This window comes from Megalops cyprinoides, chromosome 11 (assembly GCF_013368585.1).
Source record: "Megalops cyprinoides isolate fMegCyp1 chromosome 11, fMegCyp1.pri, whole genome shotgun sequence".
Lineage (NCBI taxonomy): Eukaryota > Metazoa > Chordata > Actinopteri > Elopiformes > Megalopidae > Megalops > Megalops cyprinoides.
The window spans coordinates 19,576,975-19,599,751 of NC_050593.1; the positions used below are offsets into that span (position 1 = coordinate 19,576,975).

Below are 22,777 nucleotides of genomic sequence, written 5' to 3' on the forward strand. Positions count from 1 at the left end.
AAAAAAGCAATTTCATGTCTAGTACACTTGTACTGTACGGAGTCTCAACCTGCCAAGATAGGAATATATAGCTGCATCCACAAATCAACTATATGTTAAGGGATGAATCACCCAAGATAATTTTTATTATGGTTTTATGATTTCTTTTCACTATAAGGAAACTGTAGGCTGTAATGGTGTCAATGCTACTAAAACATTTTAAATGTATAATCAGTCCTCGATTTACATCAGTCAAAAAATTACAAAAACTATTTTTCATACAGGTATATGGTGTTATTTGTATTCTGCATTCATATGTATGAGACTACAGTACTGCTTTTTACCTGAATGTATCAAACCCAACCAGAGTTAACTGTAAGACTGTGTTCCTGTGACTTTGAAGCACTTTTGTCCACTTATTTTGTAACTCACTCTGGAGAAGAGCATATGGTAAGTGACAGAATGTAAATGTACACATGAAACAAAGTGAAGCATTAGAAACACTAACTTGTCAAGTCACATCTTGTGTGATCCCATTTGAGCATCTCATTGAGTACTTTCCAGCTGGATAACTACTGTATCTCATGTAGAGATCTTGATCTGTTTTTGCCTTTTTTCTCTTGCCAAATTTGAACTGGTCTATATTGAATAAGTTCACCATGAAAAACGAGCTCTTCCAGCATGCAGTTCAGTGACAGTAAATAGAGAGAAAGAGTGCTGTTTCATCAAATAATTAGTTCATACAGTGCAGCCTGGGAAAATAAGTTGAGTCTGGAAAGCAATAAATTAGGAAATCTGTCAGCCAAGGTGTTGTAGAATAAATAACTGGACATTTGCTGAACTTTTGTGAAATAGACCAATGCCAGTAGACCGTGTCTTTAATGGATTTTTATCAAAGATTCAACAGAAAGAAATTAATCAATTATTATTAAAGGCAAACCTTCAGGACATCAGAGAGCTGTCGTTAAGAGCAAAGCCCCTTGACATTTCTCCAGTGCCATTACAAAAATCAATTTTAATTGCAGCATATTGTTCAGTAGCTGTGACATTTCAGCTCTTTACCAGTTTATGTCCTCTATGAAAGGACCTTGAAGTAAACATCAACTTCAACAACAACAGCGAAACAAATAGTTTAAATGTACACGTTTTTAAAGCATAGGGGTCCCAGCATATTTGAAACCTTCCCTAGCATTAAACAAATTTTTTATCTGTTTTTTGGTCTGGTACTGTGGTTCAAAGCTGATATTGCTGCGGAGACAGTGGCCGTTAAATAGATGATGCTACAATATAAACATTTCCTCTTTTACTAATAATTCTGTCAATGTGTCAAGCCACTAATAGAATCTAGGATCCAAGATGGATCAGATGTATTCATACAAGTCCCATTTCGACATTAATCTTGTAAACCCTGGTAAATAAAATACTGTAAACTTTGTATCTGTATCTGGATTCCCTGATTGTCAGAACAAAAAAGAGATCACTGTCTAAGGCTAAGCTAAATGAATCTGGTGCTAACTTGGACTTCCATTCAGTGCCCTTAACAGTATGAAAAAAGGTATGTCATGGATTGACTTAAAATCTATGCCTGAAGTCTTCAGACATTATCAATTCAAACAATTCAAACATTCATCCTAAATATTTATAAACATTATTGAATTTTTATTTCATTGAGAAATAAAATCTTTTATCATTTGACTTTGCCGTTACCTTAGTGTGTACAGTATCTTCCCATCGTTCCATATTCGGAGCAGCTGATTGGGTGTTGTAATCCAGTGAGAGTCTGCGTTTTTGGAGTTTCTAAAAATGGTGTCAGGAAGCCAAATAAGTCCCACCATATTGCTGTTCAGAGTCAATATTTTCATAGTGCTGTTGTATCTAAGGCGGCTGTCAGTCCACGTTTGAGCAAAGATGATGTCAATTTGGTATTCCTGCAAATAGAAAGAAAATGGCAAAATTTAGTGGATTAATGAATTTTCATTTTCCATACACTGTGAAATACATTGACACAAGGAAGACCGGGGTGACAGGGTAACAAAAAAAACACCCTTCCACCATGCACAAATGAGGACAATAACACAGTGTTCAACTCATCATTTGAACAAAAAATATGTTATACCCCGTCACCACTGCAATCTGAGAATTTGATAAGCATTCTAACAGTTTTTCATCTGAGGATGGTGCCCCTTTTAGCAGTTTTCTAAGTCTTGCACTGGATATGGAGTAACTGTCTGTTTCATGCTCCTGTGCATTGTATCTATCCTGAATTGAATGCTGTCCTCTACCAGCAACCTGCCTGCTCCCAATGAAAATACCACACGTAAGGCATGAAAACAAGGCAAATAATGCACTGACAACGGTAAACACTGACTAAGCATCTCAATTGTTCAAAGGACCAAAAAATTAAAAGTTCTTGTATGATTCTCAGTGCATCTACATAAATTATGGAGAGCTGAATGCGGGAGTCTGAGAAATGTAAGTAGTTTCATCCAACTGGCATGCAAAAAAGAAGCTGTACTAATTCTAGTCTCTGTAGTACCTCAGCAAAATGGGAGCAATTAGACCATTCTTGGTTGTTTTTCACCAGAAAACACAGTTCAAGATTGAAAAAGAACTGCCAGAACTTCTACATACTGGCCAATTGCTTTCATTTACTCCATGTAGTTGCCCTTATTGTCAGAATCTTCTCCCTCATCATATTGTATAAAAGTCAATTCCTGTTACCCTGACAAAAAGAGATGCACCAGTCAAGTGTACAGTCCATTTCCTGATGCTTTGCTTTGTGGAAATGCGAGCCTTTGTCTTTTGCAAGCTCAACCAATTTTCTGCAAGGTAGACTCAATCCAGCTTCCACTGACATGCTGTTTTGAATTCTTCTTCCTTTTGCAAAGTTCTGTCAAAATGAATGCATCAAAGATCATAAATTCACGTTCTTGACCAAGTCAGCAGATTGGACAGGCAGTACACTTTGCTTAGCAATCATGCTGCTAGTAAGCCACGTTCTTTTACCTGAAGGAGTGAAAATACTGATTTCTACATCCTAACTTCTGAACCAAACAAATTTTGGTCTACACTCTGATTTTGTAACTTTGTAACTAATGCATTCAAATAAGTCACATAAAATCTAATCCATGGTACACCATGGTGTACCATGTAGGTAATTTGTTAACCATCATTTACTAAAATAGCAAGGTAGCTAGAAGCAAGAGAAGCCAACAGTTAACTTAGCAAGTTAGCTAGTTTGCTAGCTAAAAACAACTGCAATTTTATATATATATATAAAAAATCAGGCCCCAATTCCCACACCAATTTGTCAATTTTCCACTTAAACAAGAATAAAACTATGACATAACTCCACTCTCAAGATAAATTATTCTCACACACTCAAATAAGATGACATTCACCGATGGCAGTGGCCGATGGGTATCTGTTGTGTTGGTTATTTGCAGTCTGACTCACACAACAGTAGCCTACCCAGCTGCAGATTCTGAGAAGTTCCAATAGGTGGTACTATAATTAACCACATTCACATGGCGGCCATTTTGCTCTTACGTCACGCTCAGGGTGGGAGCAGGGTAACTCTTCAGTCAGCATCTATGGCAGTGGACCAAAAGTTTGACGTGTGTCTGTGTCTACCTTTTGAAGAAATTAAACAAAAATGGCCAGATGCGTCAGCAAAGATCCCTAAAGGAATTCAAAAGAAGCCCTGCTTCTGTGGTTTGACTTGGACTGAACAAGAGGGGATGATAAAATGATAGTTAATAGTTGGTCCAATTTTTCCAAATATTTCACATTAAAATGACAGCAGTGAGCACATACAATGCCACTTTATATTTTAATACATTTTTAATTATGTAACAAGAAAAAATGTGTAAAAAAGATTAATTATTAGAAGACACTTTGCTTCCCTTGCATCTGAGCAGCAGCCAGTGAAATGGATATTTCTGCTAGCAGACTGTAGTACTAACAAAATCACATTTTATAATCGCTCTTCATAAATGGTAAAAAAAAAAAACTAAACTAAAAAAAATGTAAATGGCAGTAAAGTTCATCAAAAGGTGGAACATGATAACAAAATGCCCATGAACTGTCATGAAGAACAACAGTGGAAATGAGTCATGGATGCTTATCTGTACTAAATTGTTGGTCTTCCATTCAGTCCCTTGATCATCTCAGGTTCTACTCACTCCAGGGATATTATGACAGCAGTTAAAGACATGCCATCAAGAAAAGCACAAAAGGAAGGATATTTCTGGTAACCATGGATCAGTCAACCGTATTATCAAACTCTGTGGAGTCTGTAGATAAAAACCTTGGTGGAACATTAGCTGGTATGAATAGGTTTATAAGTTTCACCAGGTATGTTGACAGTAAAGTGAATGAGGCAGGCCAGGTACAGCTAAGATCTCTAGACAAAATATGGTTACCCTTACTTAGCAGGGGAGAGGATTCAATTGTCCATGTCATGTGAAATTAGGAGGGCACCAAGATTATAGAAGTCCATCAGAAGATATGGCCCAACCTTATCTCCATTATCTCAGTCAATACAAGAGGAAATTAAACTGAAAAGATTAAGAAGAAAACATTACTCTGAACCCTTTGCATTGGACACTGTGTGGAGAGAAGCAGAAAAGGAAGAGCAAGACCAGCCCTTAGCATTGCTGTGATGTGTGAGCAAATGTCATGTCCGAGTGATGACCCAGGATAACACAGCCTCAGTGTTGCTTTGATTCATGTTTATGTCTGATCTGAGCTGTTCTGACCTTTTAATTCACCAAAAAAATTAATGCTTCTCTATTTACCCTCTCAATTAAAAGACATATTGCTTTGTTAGAAAATATAGTTTCCCAATTTAACAGAGGTGGAACACCTCCAAAATAACTTAGTTGGCTGTAGGTCAGGATTAGCTTTTAGTTGTTCAAATATGGCTTATGTAGTCAAGTGCTTAGGCTTGGGGTGTTTGTGGATAAGAAGACCAGGACATGGCGTGGCACATTTATATCTGTCTGACTTTAGTGTAAATCACTCTCCGTTCTCCGTTGTACTATTTTCACCAATTACTGGAGTGCACCAGTGCGGCCATTATGAAACATAATGTTATGAAACACTTAATAGTTTTAATCAGGCCCTTGTGGGCCAAAGTGTCTTTATTGCCTCTGAAGAATATCTCAGCAGTGCATTATTCTAGGTTTCTGATCTAGATATGTTAAATATAATTTGACTTGTCATAATTAATCTGTCACAGCTTATTTTCATTAGAAAGGAAATTGCTTGAGACTATCTCATTTTGGTACCTTTAGATGGCAGTTTGAGGTGAAACCTCATTGAAGGCTACACTTCGTGAGTTACCTGAACCTAAATATTAGGTAGATATTAGGTAGATTTATGATTAAGTCCTTGTTGAGGTGATGCGTACATCAATTTAACAATTTATTGTCGATTTATTTGTGAAACCAAAGGGTGTGATAAGTGAAAAAAAATAAAGTAAACTTTGGACTTAGCTCCTAAAGAACTTCAGGAACCACTTCTTTCTGCGGTTCCAGTATGTTTTGAAATTTTGCAATAAAAAGCTAAATTAAAACAAAGCAGTAAAGTTGGCGTCACATAAGGAAAAAGGTAAAATCTCCATTGATGTAATAAACTTGATAATCGTCAACACTATTTCAATAACTCCATTTGCATATAATGCATAACAGTATGGTTTTCTCTTTTTTACATTTTATGATAAATAGCACAATAAATATTATTGTGTTTTGCTATGCTTTATATTTGTCAGATTGAAAGACACTGATTTTTAAAGTGGTATTCCACCAAATATTTTATAACTCTCACAGCATAAATGATCTACAAGTGTAAAATACTACTTAACAAAGTCATGGTATATTATCTGGTAGGCTTATTGAACAAATCCTTCATGCTGGAGCATGCAACTCAAGCTGCCTTTGCTTTTCAGAAAACTCATTCAGCATTTTGTGACTGAGGGAAATGATTATTGGGATGACAAAGCCAACAAACATTTCTTTCATAGCTCAGCATTGTCTTGATAAGTACCTCTCCAGGCAGGATGTCACATAACCAGAAATTGACCATAACAGATGAAATTTGGGAGTTGCTATGAGCGAATGAGCGAATCAGTCACAGATGGATAATTATGCTGGACTGATACGTTAAGAGTCATAATGATATTCAGGATGTAATTGTAATTGTAAATATTACAATATATTTCCCATATTCATGCCTGGAAGAATCCTGTAATACGATTTCAGACACCCCTAAAGTGGACCATACTTTTTTAATATTTACAATTACAGGTAAAAAGGATATATAAATCTTTCAACCCCCCCCCCCGACAAACTGTATTTTTTGCCTCTTTTGGGGGGTCCAAGTCTTAATTAGGGGGATTTGACACCCCCCCCCTCCCCCAATCCTCCCCGTAATTCGAGCCCTGTCTGTATGAACATTTGCCTATGGACCACATATTCCAGTTTCTCTGGAAGTCAAAAATGTGATCCAGGTAAGGGTGAGGATACATATTTCAGATTTCCACTTCAAACATCAGTTTTGATCAGAAGCCCTTGATGTTGTAATGTCCACAAAATATGCACATGCATGTGGCCTCTTTTGGGTGGCAAGAGGCACAAAAACTAATTGCTTCATTATCCACTACCTCTTTGACCTTCTCCAGAGTCCAGGCTCCATGATTTGGCCTCAAAACCATACAAAGTTGATTTCCCTTATTCTGTTTTCCTTCTATTTCTTTTGAACATGTTGACCTCAGTGATATTCAAGTAGAGGATTAAAAGTGATCTAACACTGCTAATTACAACCATCTAATTACCACAGCCTATTGATGTAAGTGATTAATTTGACAAATAGTGCACTTAGTCATTAGAATTGTGCCATCTCAGTTGAAGAAAAGCAAGCCATCCTTCTCCCCTCTACTGAGAGAGAAAGAGAGAAATAGTTAGTCAAAAATATAGTCTTTTTTCATCCATGGTCTGGCTTTACATATGCAAAATGACAGCAAAATTCATGTTTAAAATTGGCTAAAAACTTAAATTAAATAGGTATAGAGGAGTGTGTCGTTCTACACAGAGAGTGATAAAATTCCAAATCTGTGGAAATGAAGAACAACAAAAAACAGTAATACAATAATAAGGCAATTTGTATTTGGACCAGCATCACTTATAACTTAATAATTTCTCTTCAACTTTAAAATAAAGTTCAGAGAAGTGTAAAACAATCTATTCATATTCTGCTTTGTCCTCAACTCTGAGGAATAAATTCCATGAACTCACACTCACTCTTTGGTTTTTAGCCCAATATTTTTCTGTGATTTCAGGGACTGACTGATGATGTAGTATAAGAGAAGAATTCTTTGCTCACAGCTAAGCTAACAGAGCAATTCAACTACAAATGAATATGGTTAAATTGAAAATGCGTATCTCATTTGTCTCATGATGAAAAAAGGGTTTGATGAGTTATATAGTGGCATAAAGGACATGACATTCGGATTTGGAATCTAGTCTGAGTTTTCAATCTTTCACTGCCCATCATTATGTAGTATAATCACACTATATTTGTCATCATGGCAGTCTGTGAAAAACAATGACAGTGAATGTTGTTTAGTCATTCAACTAACAAAAAGTATATAGTATTATATAGAGTTAAACATGTTTGTTTTCAAGTACAAGAAATGTGAGTATATAGGGATGAAACTGATTAGCATCTCCTCAAGGAATATCCCAACTCTTGTAATGTTTGTATCATTGATTAATGTATTTATTTTAGTACAGTAGTGTCATATATGTTGGTTGTTTATTTGATCCTTGATCTTGTAAGAAATGAAAGAAGAGTTATTAGTTAAAGTTAATCATTTTTAGAGACTGTATATAAGATGACACGCTCTTAAAGCACTATGCTGTTTGTAAATAACTGATGACAGTGTGGTAAACCACACTATGTGATTACTGAAATCATTGGGCTTAAGCAGTAAATAGCCATGTAATAATGTAAAAAATTGCACATTAGCACATCAATTTTGGTAAAGATCAGCCCTCTGTAGCTGATTGCATTTGACTTAATTGTACTTAAGATAATTGCATTACTGTATAAATCTAGTTCAGGTTATACTATTTTGATTGTAACAAATAAATCAGATCATTTAAAGTAATAAAATAAACCTTTAAAAAAAAATGACATTATGAAGTCCACAAATATCAGTGTTACAACACGGGCCCTCACATGTGCAGTATCAATATTTGTGTAAAGATAATAGTCTCAATATTCTAAAATCCACTAGTAATTTCTGTTTTTCCATAATAAACATATTTGCTTGTTTTGAGAGATTTTTTTTGTATGTGATGAGTCCCTGGTGACTTTCCTGCCAGATTATTTGTTTATTATGCAAATATCAGTTTTTTCTATCACACCCTTCCAATGTAGTTTTGATCAATACAAGCAGATGGAAAAAAGACGTATTAATTAATTAATCACAGAAGAATTTGCCTTCTGGCCACATTATGCTTTGACCCCCAAATGAGGTAAACAATTCAAGAAAGACATTTTTTGTACTATTTTTAATAAGGCGTGCATAAAAGCCTTACACACAATTAAGTAAAAAAATGAAGCAGCTGCCCCCAAGCTAAATACGAAAAATCAAAAACAGGTTACCAACAATTTATTTTGTAAAGGTAAGCTCTTGTCCTCACTATTTCTTCCTTATAGGCTGCCAGTGGTTACCTCTCTACTAAAGAACATTAAGCAGTGCCTTTAAATCCTCAGTTAGTAGTCACGGTCATCACCATTCCCCCAAATGACACGTATCTCGAAATGAACTGTTGTTAACATTTCAGAACCTGATTTCAATACCGCCTGCTGCCCCTCCTCCTCCATTACATGGAAATTGATGAGAGAGAAAATAGAAACACCAAAAACATACAGTACTATAATTGTGGTCTTTTGTGGTCAAAGACAATGGAAGCACAGAAGGAACCAGAAAATTACCAGAGGTACAATAACCATCAAGGGAAAAAGGCAAGAGACATCAACAAATATAACTAATTGGAGCTGATGTCACTACATCTGGATACAGAGATGTACAGATGGTGTGCATTTTGAGGCAATAGAGAAAAAATATTTTACTCTCAAAACTAACCTGCTGATCCAAAGAAAAATATCCATACACAAAAGGGGAGGAAGACATGCATAGTATATCCCAAACAGTTTTTATTTTACATGTATAACAATGACATATGGAAACTGTCAGAATTGATAGATGGAGGTGCACCATCAACACCAGAGTCGATACCCCTTTATGATGTATAATCAATAAGATGTTATTAGATTAGATGTTTGATATATGTTTATAGGTATATTTCACTGCAATGAATATCCCTCTAGTCTTCAACGGACTAATTATTATATACAAATTGCATATACCGTTTAAAAAAAAGAAATCAATTTTTTGGGGGGGATTTCACAGATACCTTATCTGAAAAATATTATGTTTGGATATTTTCCTTTAAACCATCAAGCTCTACACCCTCTACAGAGATACAAAACACATACAACAGCAGTCTAGGTATAAAAATATAACATGTTAGTAAATATTCTCAATTTACTTAAATCAAAAATCTGTGGAGGAAAAATGTGTTACTTTTTTGAAACATTGCTTTTTATGCTATCCTAATAGTGTAATGAGTATGTTTTCTGTTACAGTCTGAGTTTTTTTTTTTCACCATTGCACTGTTGGATCCATATCAACGATCATTCCATGAACAAACAGTTCATCATAATTTCAATTCACTTAACAAGATTATCAGGTCTTCATGAAATTATCATTTGACAAACACAGTTCAGCTTTGACCATCCTCATGGAAGAACCGAACAACAACAAAGCAGCTCAATGTAAAAAAAAAAAAAAAAAAACGTGATGAAGTAGAATATACAAGAATATAGATCTAAGATGCATGTATACAGTGTAGTTACTCTGCCACTAGTTTTGAAGCAAAACTGTAACTTCATGCCATTACACATTAACTACACCCATTATTTACTGGGCTCAAGAAGTCAGTTGCATTCTTTAATTGTGTAACACAGTAACAACATAATGATCAGAATTGTTAGTTACAGTGTAACGACACAGGTATAATGCAACTTAATGTAAAGTGTACCCCAGTGGACATCATTCATATCAAAGAATCCAACTGTCATGACAAGGATTTGTTAAGCATTGCAGGAGTTGAAATGAATTCATCCACTCATTCTACACCTTTGTTCTCTTTGAAAGGGTAAAAGGTGGCAGTGTAGCATAATGGAAAGGCACAGGGCTCGTAACCAAATGTTTGCTGGTTCGATACCCCTCTGGGGAACTGCTGTTGTACCCTTGGGCAAGGTACGTAACCCACAACTGCCTCAGTAAATATCCAACTGTATAAATGGATATGATGTAAAAAAATTGTAATCTCTGTAAGTTGGTCTGGATAAGAGCATCTGCTAAATGACAATAATGTAATGTAATGTAAGATCCGTTGGGAACAGTGCTGAGAAACTGCCTCAGAAGGAATATAAGTAATCACAGATGTTCACACAGAACATACACAAATGGTGTTGCAAACACAATGGACAAATAAATACAACACACAGCTAAAAATACCAGAGGGGACTCTGGGGGCTTTCCTAACAGCTCTGTAAGCCCACAAGAGGCGAGTGTTTCAATATTTCAAACATTACCTATGCATTTACCATAGTTTGCTTTTGCTAAATTCATATCTGCATACAAATATAATACAGAGTGTAACCTGTAATCTGCACATTGGATGTGCATATTGAGTGTGTCATAGTCAATACTGGCACTCTCTCAATAGTGGAATCATACACTCCCCATTGTTGGCAAAATGGGTATGAGTTTAAAGATCATGCCCTTGAATGTAATAATGCTAGGCTGCCAAACAGGAGCATTAGTACTAGCAGTGTTCACACATGCCTGCATCATTAAAATGCTCAATTAAATATTCTAAACAGTAGTAAATGATAATAAGTGCTTACACTTATAACTTGGGTGGATACACCCAAGTTATACACCCACCTATTCTCTCATGCCTGGAAGTCACTCTGGATAAGAGTATCTGCTAAATGAATGTAATGTAATGTAATTAATGTAATTTATCCAGGAAGGCATTGGAAGGCTTTGGAGGCATTGAAGTAATTCAAAGTAAGGATCGTCTACATTCAAGTCAAGATGTTTCCACACTAACACCCTCCTTTACCCTGGACCTACTATGACTCACTCTACTGCTTTAATTAAAATTGTTTTTTTTTTCTCTTTTTCTTCAGCTGTTTTTACAAGACCAGTTTTGACAGTATACAACACTCTTAGTTCCCTATGGTTGCATGTTTGTAGGTCACATAGTATAGTGGCCATATTGGTGTGGTGGATATTTTTCAAATTTCAACATTTTAGCTTAGGGGTTGGAAGTACTTTGAATGTGATTTCATAGAAATACATGAATTCCACAATAATTTATAAGTTAACTTTTTGGGTAACTGTATCCCATATGGTCTAGTGGTTAGGATTCCTGGTTTTCACCCAGGCGGCCCGGGTTCGATTCCCGGTATGGGAACATGTTTTTAGGGCGGCGGTGTAACATAGTGGCCGAGGAGGACCGAAAGGTTGCCTGTTTGATTCCCCGCTGGGGCATTGCTGCTGTACCCTAGGGCAAGGTCCATAACCCACAATTGCCTCAGTAAATATCGAGTTGTATAAGTGGATAACATTGTAAAAAAAAAAAACAACTGTAACTGATGCAAGTCACTCTGGATAAGAGCGTCTGCTAAATGCCAGTAATGTAAATGTAATAATGAAATAGCAATCAGGTTGAGGTGAAATTGCTTTATAGGCTTGTCAAGTCACATAAGTAAGCAACAGTCAATTTGCAAATTGTGAAATAAAAGTTAATCAAGTGCTAAAATCTGCACACAGACTAGCAAAGACAAAAGCCATTCAGTGTTATTGCAAATAGTTACTTTTATTTTGCAAAAGTTAAATGCACAAACATTTCATTTAAAACAGGATGTTTTTGGTGTAATAGCTTATTAAAAAAAGTCTTGCCTTTATAAGTACTTATTCTAAGCATATTCAGTATATTTGCATAAATGGTGGAACACTTATTTCAGTGGGGAAATAAATGTAACCATTACTGTAAATGATTTAGTTCAGATTCTGATGTGTAAGAAATAATTTTACATCAGAATTTATATAATGAAAAATGACTGGTGTTCAAATAAGACTTTACACTCACTGCAGGATGGCTCATTTTCAGGAAAAAAATGTCTTAATACTTAAGTGTTCAAGAGAGTCCTTAAACAACTTGTCATTATGGTATTGCTCAGTCTCACTGACACATAAAGCTTTCCAGTCTGACGTGCACACAAGATCTACACAGAACAAAATCTAGTCAGACCCATCTCTTCATTTCTGTGCACTTTGACTTAAAATGCCTGCCATGACATATTTTTATGATTAAAAATGACTAATATGGCAAAAGAGCATTCGATTATTGTTATTAAATTACTGTTACTCATTTTTGTTGGCTGGGTACCTGTCTCTACTGTATGCTAACCTAGAATGTTCATTTCACAATGTACCCTCTATAATGCTGTAAGCTATACAGCAGCTGTGGTGCATTTATTTATGTCTCAGAGAGTCCATATCCCAACCGAAACAGTGCTGGGGTGCTTTGCTGGCAATCTATGCTGAGAACTGGCTAGTAATGAGAGCTGGACTACATGGCTGAGCAATTCACTTCTGATACAGGTACCATATCACTTGTAGAAATTGCTTTACTGGATAAGTGGCCTATATTTGTGGCCACTATTTTGCTTCAACAAACAACGGGGATAAATAATTTTTGTAGCTGTAGTACCTGCAGTGGCTCAATTCTTAGTGAGCTTAGTGAGTACAATTTGCAGGGAAGTGCAGATAATAAGAATTCCAGCAGTCACAATGATACTTTCTTGATAGACCAAAATTAACATCTGCTTTTCTCACATGTTTAAAATGTATTTGAAGTCACCGCATGCCTCCACCCTTGATTGATCATTCATTTATTTGTATAGTTTCCTCCCAGTGTTTTAGCGCTCCTGAAAATACTTATACATCAAGGACACACACAGAAAGCAGTGGCTTCTGCTTTTCTCTCATTTAATACATACTGGTGCCAAGGCTCCAGCAGGGTAAGTATACACAGGTGCTCTGTGGCAGGTTTTGCAGGTTTGCAAATATTTAGTAAATCTGAACCTCTTAATTCTCCCAAGATATCTGATTTTAGTTTTTTAGATCTTTAAAATGGACTGATAAAGTGGATTACAGAATCATATGAACAATACAAGACAGTATAAATTCGCTAGAGTAAATTTCACACTAACAGTAAGAACCTGTTTTTCACAAAAAGGATTCTTAAAGCATGTAATGGCTTACCAGCACTTGTAATGGAAACAAAGACCATAGGATTGTTAAAGACCAGTCCTGACAATGTGCTAGCTGCATTCTAGACTATAGGCAAAATGACAGAGTGATTTCCATCTATTATATGTAAACTCATAGGCATTTTTACATGAAGTGATTGGTTTTAATGCTGTTTCCTGCACATCACAAAATGTGAACCCTGTTGTTGCCTTTCAGCCATACCTCCAATTCATTCACCTCCAATGAGTGAGCAGATTAGTTATTCTCATCTGGTTGCAGGTTGTTTGCTGAATATTCATCTGACCTCTCAAAATAGTCAAATGCCTTCTTAACCTTTGGAATTCTCCAGTTCGTAAGCCTTTATTCATTAACCACTGACACTCTTAATCCTCCATCGTGCAGCAGAAATAACTCCAGAAAAGGCTATGAAGCAGGAACAGAAGTCAGAAACAACTAGAGCTGAGAATCAGCACAAAGCATGTTCATGACTCAGCCCACCCCCAGCCCCTCCAGCCCTGGATACTCCCAGTGTCTCAGTAATCCATCAAAATGCCCCATAGCTAAGTAGTAAATAATTGTGCAATGTAAACATTTGCTGCTTCATAACCTGAGCCAATAGACAACCTCTAAAACTACAGTTGCTAAAGCAAAGGGAGATTTCAGGGAGAAATCCTGAAAGAAGAGTTGCTGTTTTCTGACAAGAGCTCTGAAGAACACTTATTAGTGCCTAAGGGCATACTAATGCAGACAGAGAATATTCATAATATTTAGAAGTATGTTTGATGTTATACTGAATAGGAATTCCCAAGGTGCCATATCATATAAAAATATTTCTTTTGATTTTATAGCCATTTTTAGTGAGGCTATAACTGTTACATGCGCAGCAGAACATACGTTTTATAAAATACATAATGGTTTCACTGTCCTTCTGAATCACTCTGATCTTTTCACTATGAAAACCTCAACACTTGTCCACCTGCATTGACCTTACAGAATATCACCTGAGTGCCTTCAGCCTTCACCATTTTCACACAGAGGAGTAGACTCACTTGTCTTTTCATAATGCAAAATAATGCCAAATACAAGCTTTGGTAGTTGCACACATTAAATGTCAGAGAAGAGGGGAATTTTGTACTTTGCAGTTCATTTAGAATTGAGGCTGTTCTGATAGTGTGGGTGAAATAATATCGGATCAAATCATTAATCAAAATAAGATTTATCCAACCATGAGGAAGGTATGGGTTTCATTACTGCATGATAAAGCTGTCTGAAAACCAGGAGGAAAGGTTTAAGAGTACTTACGTACTACCTCCTGTTGGTCTGTCCAGATTCGCTTTTCCTTTTACTCTGTGGTGCTGAAACCAAAGCTTGGAAGTACAGTACATTCACATTCTCTTCCTCAACACCAGATGAGAAATCCACAAGATTAAAGAAAATGTATATGCCATCGAAAGCTTTCAAAATTTTTTTGGAATTAAACTGACTGCACCAAAATTCCACAGACACAATCAATGACCATATATACATACATAGCACAGTACAGTACTAACACAGTGGTGTACCCAGTGGAATGTATAATATAATTTCATATTCAAACCCTATTATTTAAGCAGCTGATCAATTGATCATGTATCATTTATTTATTCTTAATCCATCACTACTCTTGTAACCGCAATTGCTTTGGCTTAAATACTTTGTAATATTGTCTCTTTCAGCTAGGCTTTTGTCATCAGTTTACCCACTATCATTATCATATATTTAAAAGTCACTGTAGCTACCCTATGAATCCTGACCCTAATTCACAACCAAAACATGCACAGGGAGAATAACAGCTATTTACAGTGAGGATGTCAGTGAATGCACAATTGGGATGCTGAAGATTTGATTTCAATGCCTGGATCACACTGGAGCACTTTTACACAGCCCCAAAAGGTATTAGGAGTGATTCTTGTGTGCTTTATACTGTGCAGCAAAGGATTTCAGATAAGTGGGAGGTGGATAAGCATGCTGATGAGGACAACCTGTGCATGCTATGCAAGACCACAGGAGGCATTTAAATACGTTTTGTGTAGTTTTTAGAATGTCATCTTCACAGCTGTTCTATTTAGATCACTTGTATATTTCAGATAATTTACTTAACTGTTTTGTTCAATGCAATCACAAAGCATATTGGCCAGCACTTTAAAGAAAATGTTAAAGAAAACATTTATTGCTTTACCAATATACAGCCATAAAACTTGACTGAAACTGGTCAAGCACATAAAATATCACTTGAAGTGTCAGTAAAATCTAGACAGCATTATCCTGCAGTTAATGGTTGCACCTCAGCAGGTGGAGGATCTGGATTGGCTTTTGCAGGATGTTATTGCCAGAGCACTTACCAGCGCATTGTACTGTATATTTCAACTGGTATTATTAACCTACAACCAATGATCCTACTTGAATAATAATTGCATATGAATGAGTCAAAATGGCATTTCTACTCTTCTGTCAGTCCAATTAATTATGCCAAGCAGCCTGCACGCAGCATGAAACTTAATTTCAGTTTTATTTCAATTTATTGGTTTCAACATCTACATTTTGTTTTATTCTACCAACTATATTTACTGAGTTGTACCTATGGTATTCTAAATGTTGCATGCTACTGGAATGCAGAGTGTTTGCTTGTCAAAACTAATACTTCTGGTGGCTGAATTTTGCTTTTTGTGGCATACCCCCTCTGCACATTGATCAACTGTTTACCCATGTTAATGCTTTTTCATTTACAGATGAATCAGATATGGGTGAAATGTTGCTGCAGCAGCTCTTTCATACCACAAGAAATTAAATAATGACACTAGTAATTTATCTGAATGAATAGTGAAAATTTTATCAGCAGGAGCAGTAGTACTCCTTCATGATTTTTTCCCCTATAACATAGGTCTGTTTTGAGTCTCAAGTGATTTATTGCTCACGCCAACTTTTTGCTGTGCCAGCAATTTCTCCACAACTTTAGAAATAGGTACAAACTATTCCTGTACAGAATCTAAGTGCTAGCTCTCCATTGCAGAGTAGCAGAGTTGTCCAAGTTAACTCTGATCTAATGCCATGACCAAGACTGTGCAAATACACACAAAAAAGAAAACTGTTTTAAGCAAATGTAACACCTTTTCTATTAACTTCAATGCCTGTCAAACACCTGTTTAAATTCATTACTCAAACTTATAGATGATGTATTTTGCAGGCACAAAAAATTAAGCATGTAAGTGTCAGAATGTAATGTATGAAATGTAATGGTTGAATGTAAGCATAATGTGTATCATGATTACTTTGGGTGTTGCTCTGCATATCAAACCATATAATAACCAGCACAAGTAGTTTATACCAGGAAGATGTACTCATTTGATAACATGACCTCATTAGACTACTAGGCAATACAAAGAAATATCAGAAATTTCAAGACCTCCTATTGCACCAAAAGGTTTTAAAAAATGCAATCACTTGCAAGACCCTATTACACTCAGTGCTGCTGAGAAATGAAGTTAGAAGACTTTATTCCTACTGCAAAATATAGATATTTCTGGGTTTAAAATGAACTAATGAATATTTCAACTTGCGCATATGTTTGCTTCCATTACTTGTATTTTTGAAATTGCATTTTAGTTGTTAGTACAGTACATATCCCCCGAAGCCCTTCTTTCCTCATTGCAATTATATGAGGGACACATCAGACCTCAGATATCTAAAGAGGAGTGACTCTTTCAGAATGTGCATGATCTTCAAGGAAATCCAGGAATAACAAAGTTTTCATGTCAGAATGCCAAAACATACACACCAACAGGGCTGGGGAGTAACAGAATACATGTAGCAGTGTTACGCATTTAACTATTCTGTAACTATTCTGTTACAGTTAACATTTAAAATGATGGTAATCAAATTACAGTTACATTTTTAAAATATTTAGATTACTGAAGAGATTACATTGGATTTCTCTCATTTAATGTTTATTCAGTTAGAAAATCTATTCAATGATACCCCCCGGAGTTGCCTCTCCCCCATATGCCCCTCACGGGAAAAAAGCGCACAGCCTGCCTGATTCACTAGACAGTAGAATGGAGAGTAAGACAGAAAGCAACCAGTGCAACGCATTTATGTCATGTAAATACTGGGACCATTTTACTTTCAAATTTGGCAAAGGTCGCAACATAACAGTACAATGCAGGCTGTGTTTGCTAGAAGCCAAACTGCTATCTGCTTCAAAAGAGTCAACCCCTAAAACTGAAGCAGCATCTTGAAGTTCTCTCATTATTTAAGCTAATATTGATCACTAGCTAGCCATCTTACATTGTTTGGCTGAACTGGATTAGCTATGCAGCTAGCTAGTAGGCTAGTAGGTATAGTATTAAAGCTAACTAGCTAATGAGTAGATGGTGACAGTGACAGAGTGTAGAAATTTCACATTTTACAAAACTGCAACTACTCCAACAATTTTACACTATGCATATTATACATTAAATTGTTAAGCTACTCCTTTCTCACTCAATGTATTTAGGGTGTCTCATGCCTTTTCTAACTCATGTTTTCGTATAATGTACAGTTTTTGAATTAAAATGTACATTTCTGAAGAAACTGCAATGAAATGAGGTGGCAAAATGTTAGCCACAAAACTGAACATTCTAAAAATAACCATTCAGAACCTTAGTCAGATGAATTATACTGGTGCACGTCCTTAAAACCTTCATAAAATGCTGGAAATGTCTTTCTTTCATGTGAAATGTTAATTTAAAGACCATATGTATTGGAGTTAAAAAAAAAAAAAAAATCAACTTGTTTAGCTATATAGATTTTTGACATCACTTGGACATAGTTTGTGAGAATCACCCAACCAGTTTAAGCCACATTCACACTTACTTATATACTTAAAAATAAAAAACAGTGCTCAGAAAGTAATCCAAAGTATTTAGATTACGTTACTTACCTTTGTTTACTTTAACAGAATATGTGACAAATTACATTTTAGGTGAAGTACTCTAATCTGTAGTAGAAAACATTAAAAGTAACCCTCCCAACCCTGAACACCAATTAAATATACATTTACCCTATTTGCCCAACTAAATGTAGGATCCTTAAACTGCCTTCACCTCAGACTCCTTGATGCTTTTATCTATGCTATTTGATACCTTTGAGGATTTCACATCATAAGTATACCAAAATATGTTTTATTCCACATTCACTCTTTACTGTGTAAAATCCATGGTATGACAGAGCTATACTAAGCTATTCTAAGTCCATAAATGTCAAAACACTCCTAGTTACTTTCCACTTAAGATTACTAACGATTTTAATTGTTCTATATCATGTCACTCGTTTTCTTCGTGACAGAATGAGAGTTTACATGCCCAAGGGTACATCACATCCCGTAAATTACTATAAAAGAATTTGCACACAAATTTTTCTTGCTTCTCACTCATACAGAGTGAGATTACAGACAAAATACAGCATACATAACTTTCCCTTGCATATGTTGTAACATTATCTAGCTGTATACATAAACATATGAGGTTTAGTGATGAGATGCATTCTATCAGGATTAATGGAAACAAACATGTCAAGCCATGAATTGCCTCTAGCAGAGTAGGTGATATATATTATGTAAAAAAAAAAAAAATATATATATATATATATATATCATTTAACATTCCAACATCCAAAAAATCCTGCACAAATTGGCCAATATTGTCCCAACAGTTTCTTCTGACAGAATCACGCCGTTTGAGGTGCCTTCACTGGTAAAGGGAAAGAGTGTGTGCTAAATGACTTAATGTAATCTAATGTAATGGTATTGTTATCCCCTTTCCTACACCAGTTTTGTAGCTACCGGTTAAATCTCAAAAAAAAAAAAAAAAAATCATTCCCTGGGCTGAGAGCATGGTACCAGCAGAATTCTAGAGAAGACAACCATAGAGGTTCTGCCTCTAGCCTTTGCTAGATCAAGAAAGGTGTCTTGCAGAACCTCACGCCTATCCTTGTCTCATTAGTTCGAGTGTGAGCCATGACTACTGGATCCACTGACCAAGGGCTTATGATTTTGAAGGTCTCAAACCTGAGACATGGAAACTAAAGGTGCTGCTACTATCAGAGTCTTTGGCAGAGAAAATTCATCCAACCATTCAGCTGAGTAAACCTGCTTATCATTTTCCTGCAATTATCCATATAAATACACTGCCAGTAGCTACGTTTGAGGATAAACAGAAATACCCTGTTACATTGACTGGAGACTACATACAATTCTATTTGTAATGCATTTGTATAGTTTAGAGTGGACAGTTATTTGTTAATTCATTTTCAAGAGCTGTGTGAACCAATTCAGTGTGTACAGCATGTGAACGTGAAATTCCCCAATACTAAAATTTCAGGCTTAAATTTTGCAGTACACCATGCTTGTGTTATATGAACTGACAATAGACATAAGAAATCAAAAGTAAAAAAAACATTGAAGAGTGGGAGAAAAGTAGGACACGGACTATGTGCATAAGACATGACAGGGGGGGGTCATTCAAATTATGATTGAAATTTGTGCTAAAACAATACATAACTCAATGCCACCTCTGCAATGCAAATCATTTGTGACACTGATGACTCAAATGGCCAAATTCAAGTGTCATCAAAAATGTTTGAAAAATCAAAGTATAGGCTGGCTGAGTTACATGACCTTGAAATGTCAAACTACATTCCAGGGACTGTATACTGACTCAGTGAAGCTCACATGAGGTGCCCAACACAAGTTCTCCTCTGAATGCATTCATTAGTAGAGACACTGTCCATGTAAGGTCTGTGCCTCTCACTAGATCTGATAGAGAACCAAACGGAAAAAGCCTCCACGTAACAGTAGGGCTGGGGATGTGGCCTATAAATAATATTGCAATATTTTTAGGCTATCGCGATACATTATATATATCTCTTGAAATCTAATGCACTTCATAAATGCTTGATTTAACCCTCTGATGCATACAATGACAAAAGTATGATGATTCTAGTAGTATCGGGGTAGACAGGGAAAGGACCCAGGCACAGGCAAAACAGGCAGTAAAAGAGATCCTTTACTTACAGGCCAGAACACACAGGCAAAGTCAAAATGAAGAAAACCAGTCCAAAATGCAGTGACCAAAAATCCACAAGAAAAACATGGTATCAAAAACAGCAGGCAAAAAGGGAGAATCAGGAACAGAAAGAGTCAAAAACCCAAGACAGAGCAGCACTAACAAACAGCGAGAACAACACAGGAACAAAGCTGAGACAATCAGGCAAAGAACAAGGGCTGGTAAATACATGGGCTGGTGATGAGAGAACAGGGAACAGGTGTGCAGGATGGGCTTCAGGTGGTGGGCGTGGCAGCAGGGCAGCTAGGCGGGACAGGAGGTGGGGCGATGGCTGAAAACAAAACAAAAGCACATGCACAGGAAAAACAAACAAAAGACACACCCACACTGACAGACAGGGAGAAACCAGCCGCTCAGGCTGGAGTGCTGACAAGTAGTCCCTGCAACCACGGTTTCCGTTAATTACCAGATTTTGCCTGGTAAAATTTATAAAAAACCGCCAAATTAAAAACTTGCTGGTCAAAATGTCTAGTAATACTACTCACACAAAACGTAGCTATAACGAAGGCTATGCCTAAACAGGACATTTGTGTTTTAACAGCGAAACATGCTTATTTATGAGCTCAGCGAGCTGTACCCCGACTGGGCTGCGCTTGCTAAAATTGCCTGTGTTCTACCTGCATCAAGCGTGCCAGCAGAGAGGGGCTTCTCTCTGCAGAATCGAATTTAAGACGGCGCTGAGAAGTCGTCTGGAGGAGGAGAGAATGACGCGGATTATGTGCATTGCAAGCGGCAAACACACATTGGACGTGTTTGATTTCAAGTCGGCAGTAGAGGACTTTGCTGCAATGAAAAAAGGAGAAAATAAAATGTAACCTGCTAGCCTATAGGCTACATTTGATGCCATGTAGGCCTAGCCTTTTTTTAAACAGGCTACAGATGTGACAGGTTACAGATGTTTCATAATAACCTACATTTTAGCGGCTAATGTTGAGGTTTTGCTCAGTCGTTACTGTTCATTTTGCTTAATCATTACTGTTCATTAAATAGTCAAACTGATTTGAGGTTGTTTTCATTCTTTTGTCAACCTAGGTATACATTATATTTGCATTTGTAATATAGACTACTATTGAAACGTGACTGGTAAGTTAAAATTTGTCCAGTAAAATAACTTCTTTCCGGACACCGGACCAGCAAGAAAAAATCCTAGCGGAAACCCTGCCTGCAACATATGTCTGCATTAAAACATCCTTGTTTATATTCATTAGTGGTTTCTATTGCAACAACCAGTTCCGTTGTTAGGTCCGATCATTCGGGGCTATAGCCCCGAATATTTTAAGCCTAGCCCCAAATATTTTCGCCCTGAAAAAGGAGGTGTTTATAGCAAAACAACAGACTGTGTAACAGAGCAGAACTTGACTTGCAGTGTCTGACGGTGTGATAATATTTATTTATTATAAAGGTAGCTATAACCTCCCCAACCTACCAATGCCGATCTCCCTTCAAAAAAGGAACAAGCCCCAGGCAAACTTGACTTAGCCCCGGATCTTTTCAATAGCTAGAAACGTCCCTGATCACAACCAAGTTAAATTTAACAACAGTATTTATTCAAACCAGGCAATGGTTTGCTGTATATTTTGCAGATAACCGATTTTTGTTCAACATCTTCCCTGCGATACCCAAACCACTGCCAAACAATGTATGTGCTCTTTCTTTTTGGAATCAATTCCTCCGCCTCCATCTTCTGTTGTTTCCAAACTCAACACATATAAACTCACTTTGGCACTTTACTTCTTTCGCTCTCTCTCAAGCCGCGATACATCGAGTATATTCGATATATCGCCCACCCCTACTTAACAGTTTACATTTAACACACAAGGTCTGTCATACTGTCTTCAACACCATTCGCATCATTCATTAAAACATGGGTGTATGTTTCAGCACTTGAGACTGCATCTCAATGACAAATGAGATGAAGGATGATATTTTGAACGAAAACTATTTTAACTGTAGCTTGTAACATAATTAGTTTTGCACTGTGGTTCTTAGGGTGGGGCAGCGCTTTTGTATCCCTGAACATTGAGGAACTTAACCTGAATTGCTCCTATAAATAGCCAGCTGTGCATAATATGTCAAACATGAGTAATGACTTTATCTGACAGCAACTGGATGTCACTGTAAACTCAATGTCTGTCCTATTTAGATGTCCACTGCCAACAATGCCTGCATATAAAGAAAAAGGTCTGAATATTTG

At 36.5% G+C, this 22,777-nt stretch overlaps 1 protein-coding gene and 1 non-coding gene across 2 annotated transcripts in view; one reads left to right on the forward strand and one right to left on the reverse strand.

Annotated features, from left to right (window-relative positions):
* Window positions 1-22,777, reverse strand: part of LOC118785651 (gamma-aminobutyric acid receptor subunit gamma-3-like) — a 95,412-nt gene that overhangs the window by 27,858 nt on the left and 44,777 nt on the right. Inside the window, exon 4 of the mRNA XM_036540473.1 lies at window positions 1,687-1,907. Coding sequence (XP_036396366.1) covers window positions 1,687-1,907 — 221 coding nt within the window. The remainder of the gene's footprint in view (window positions 1-1,686; window positions 1,908-22,777) is intronic.
* trnae-uuc lies at window positions 11,529-11,600 on the forward strand. Its single transcript has one exon. It is a non-coding gene; the product is annotated as a tRNA-Glu (tRNA).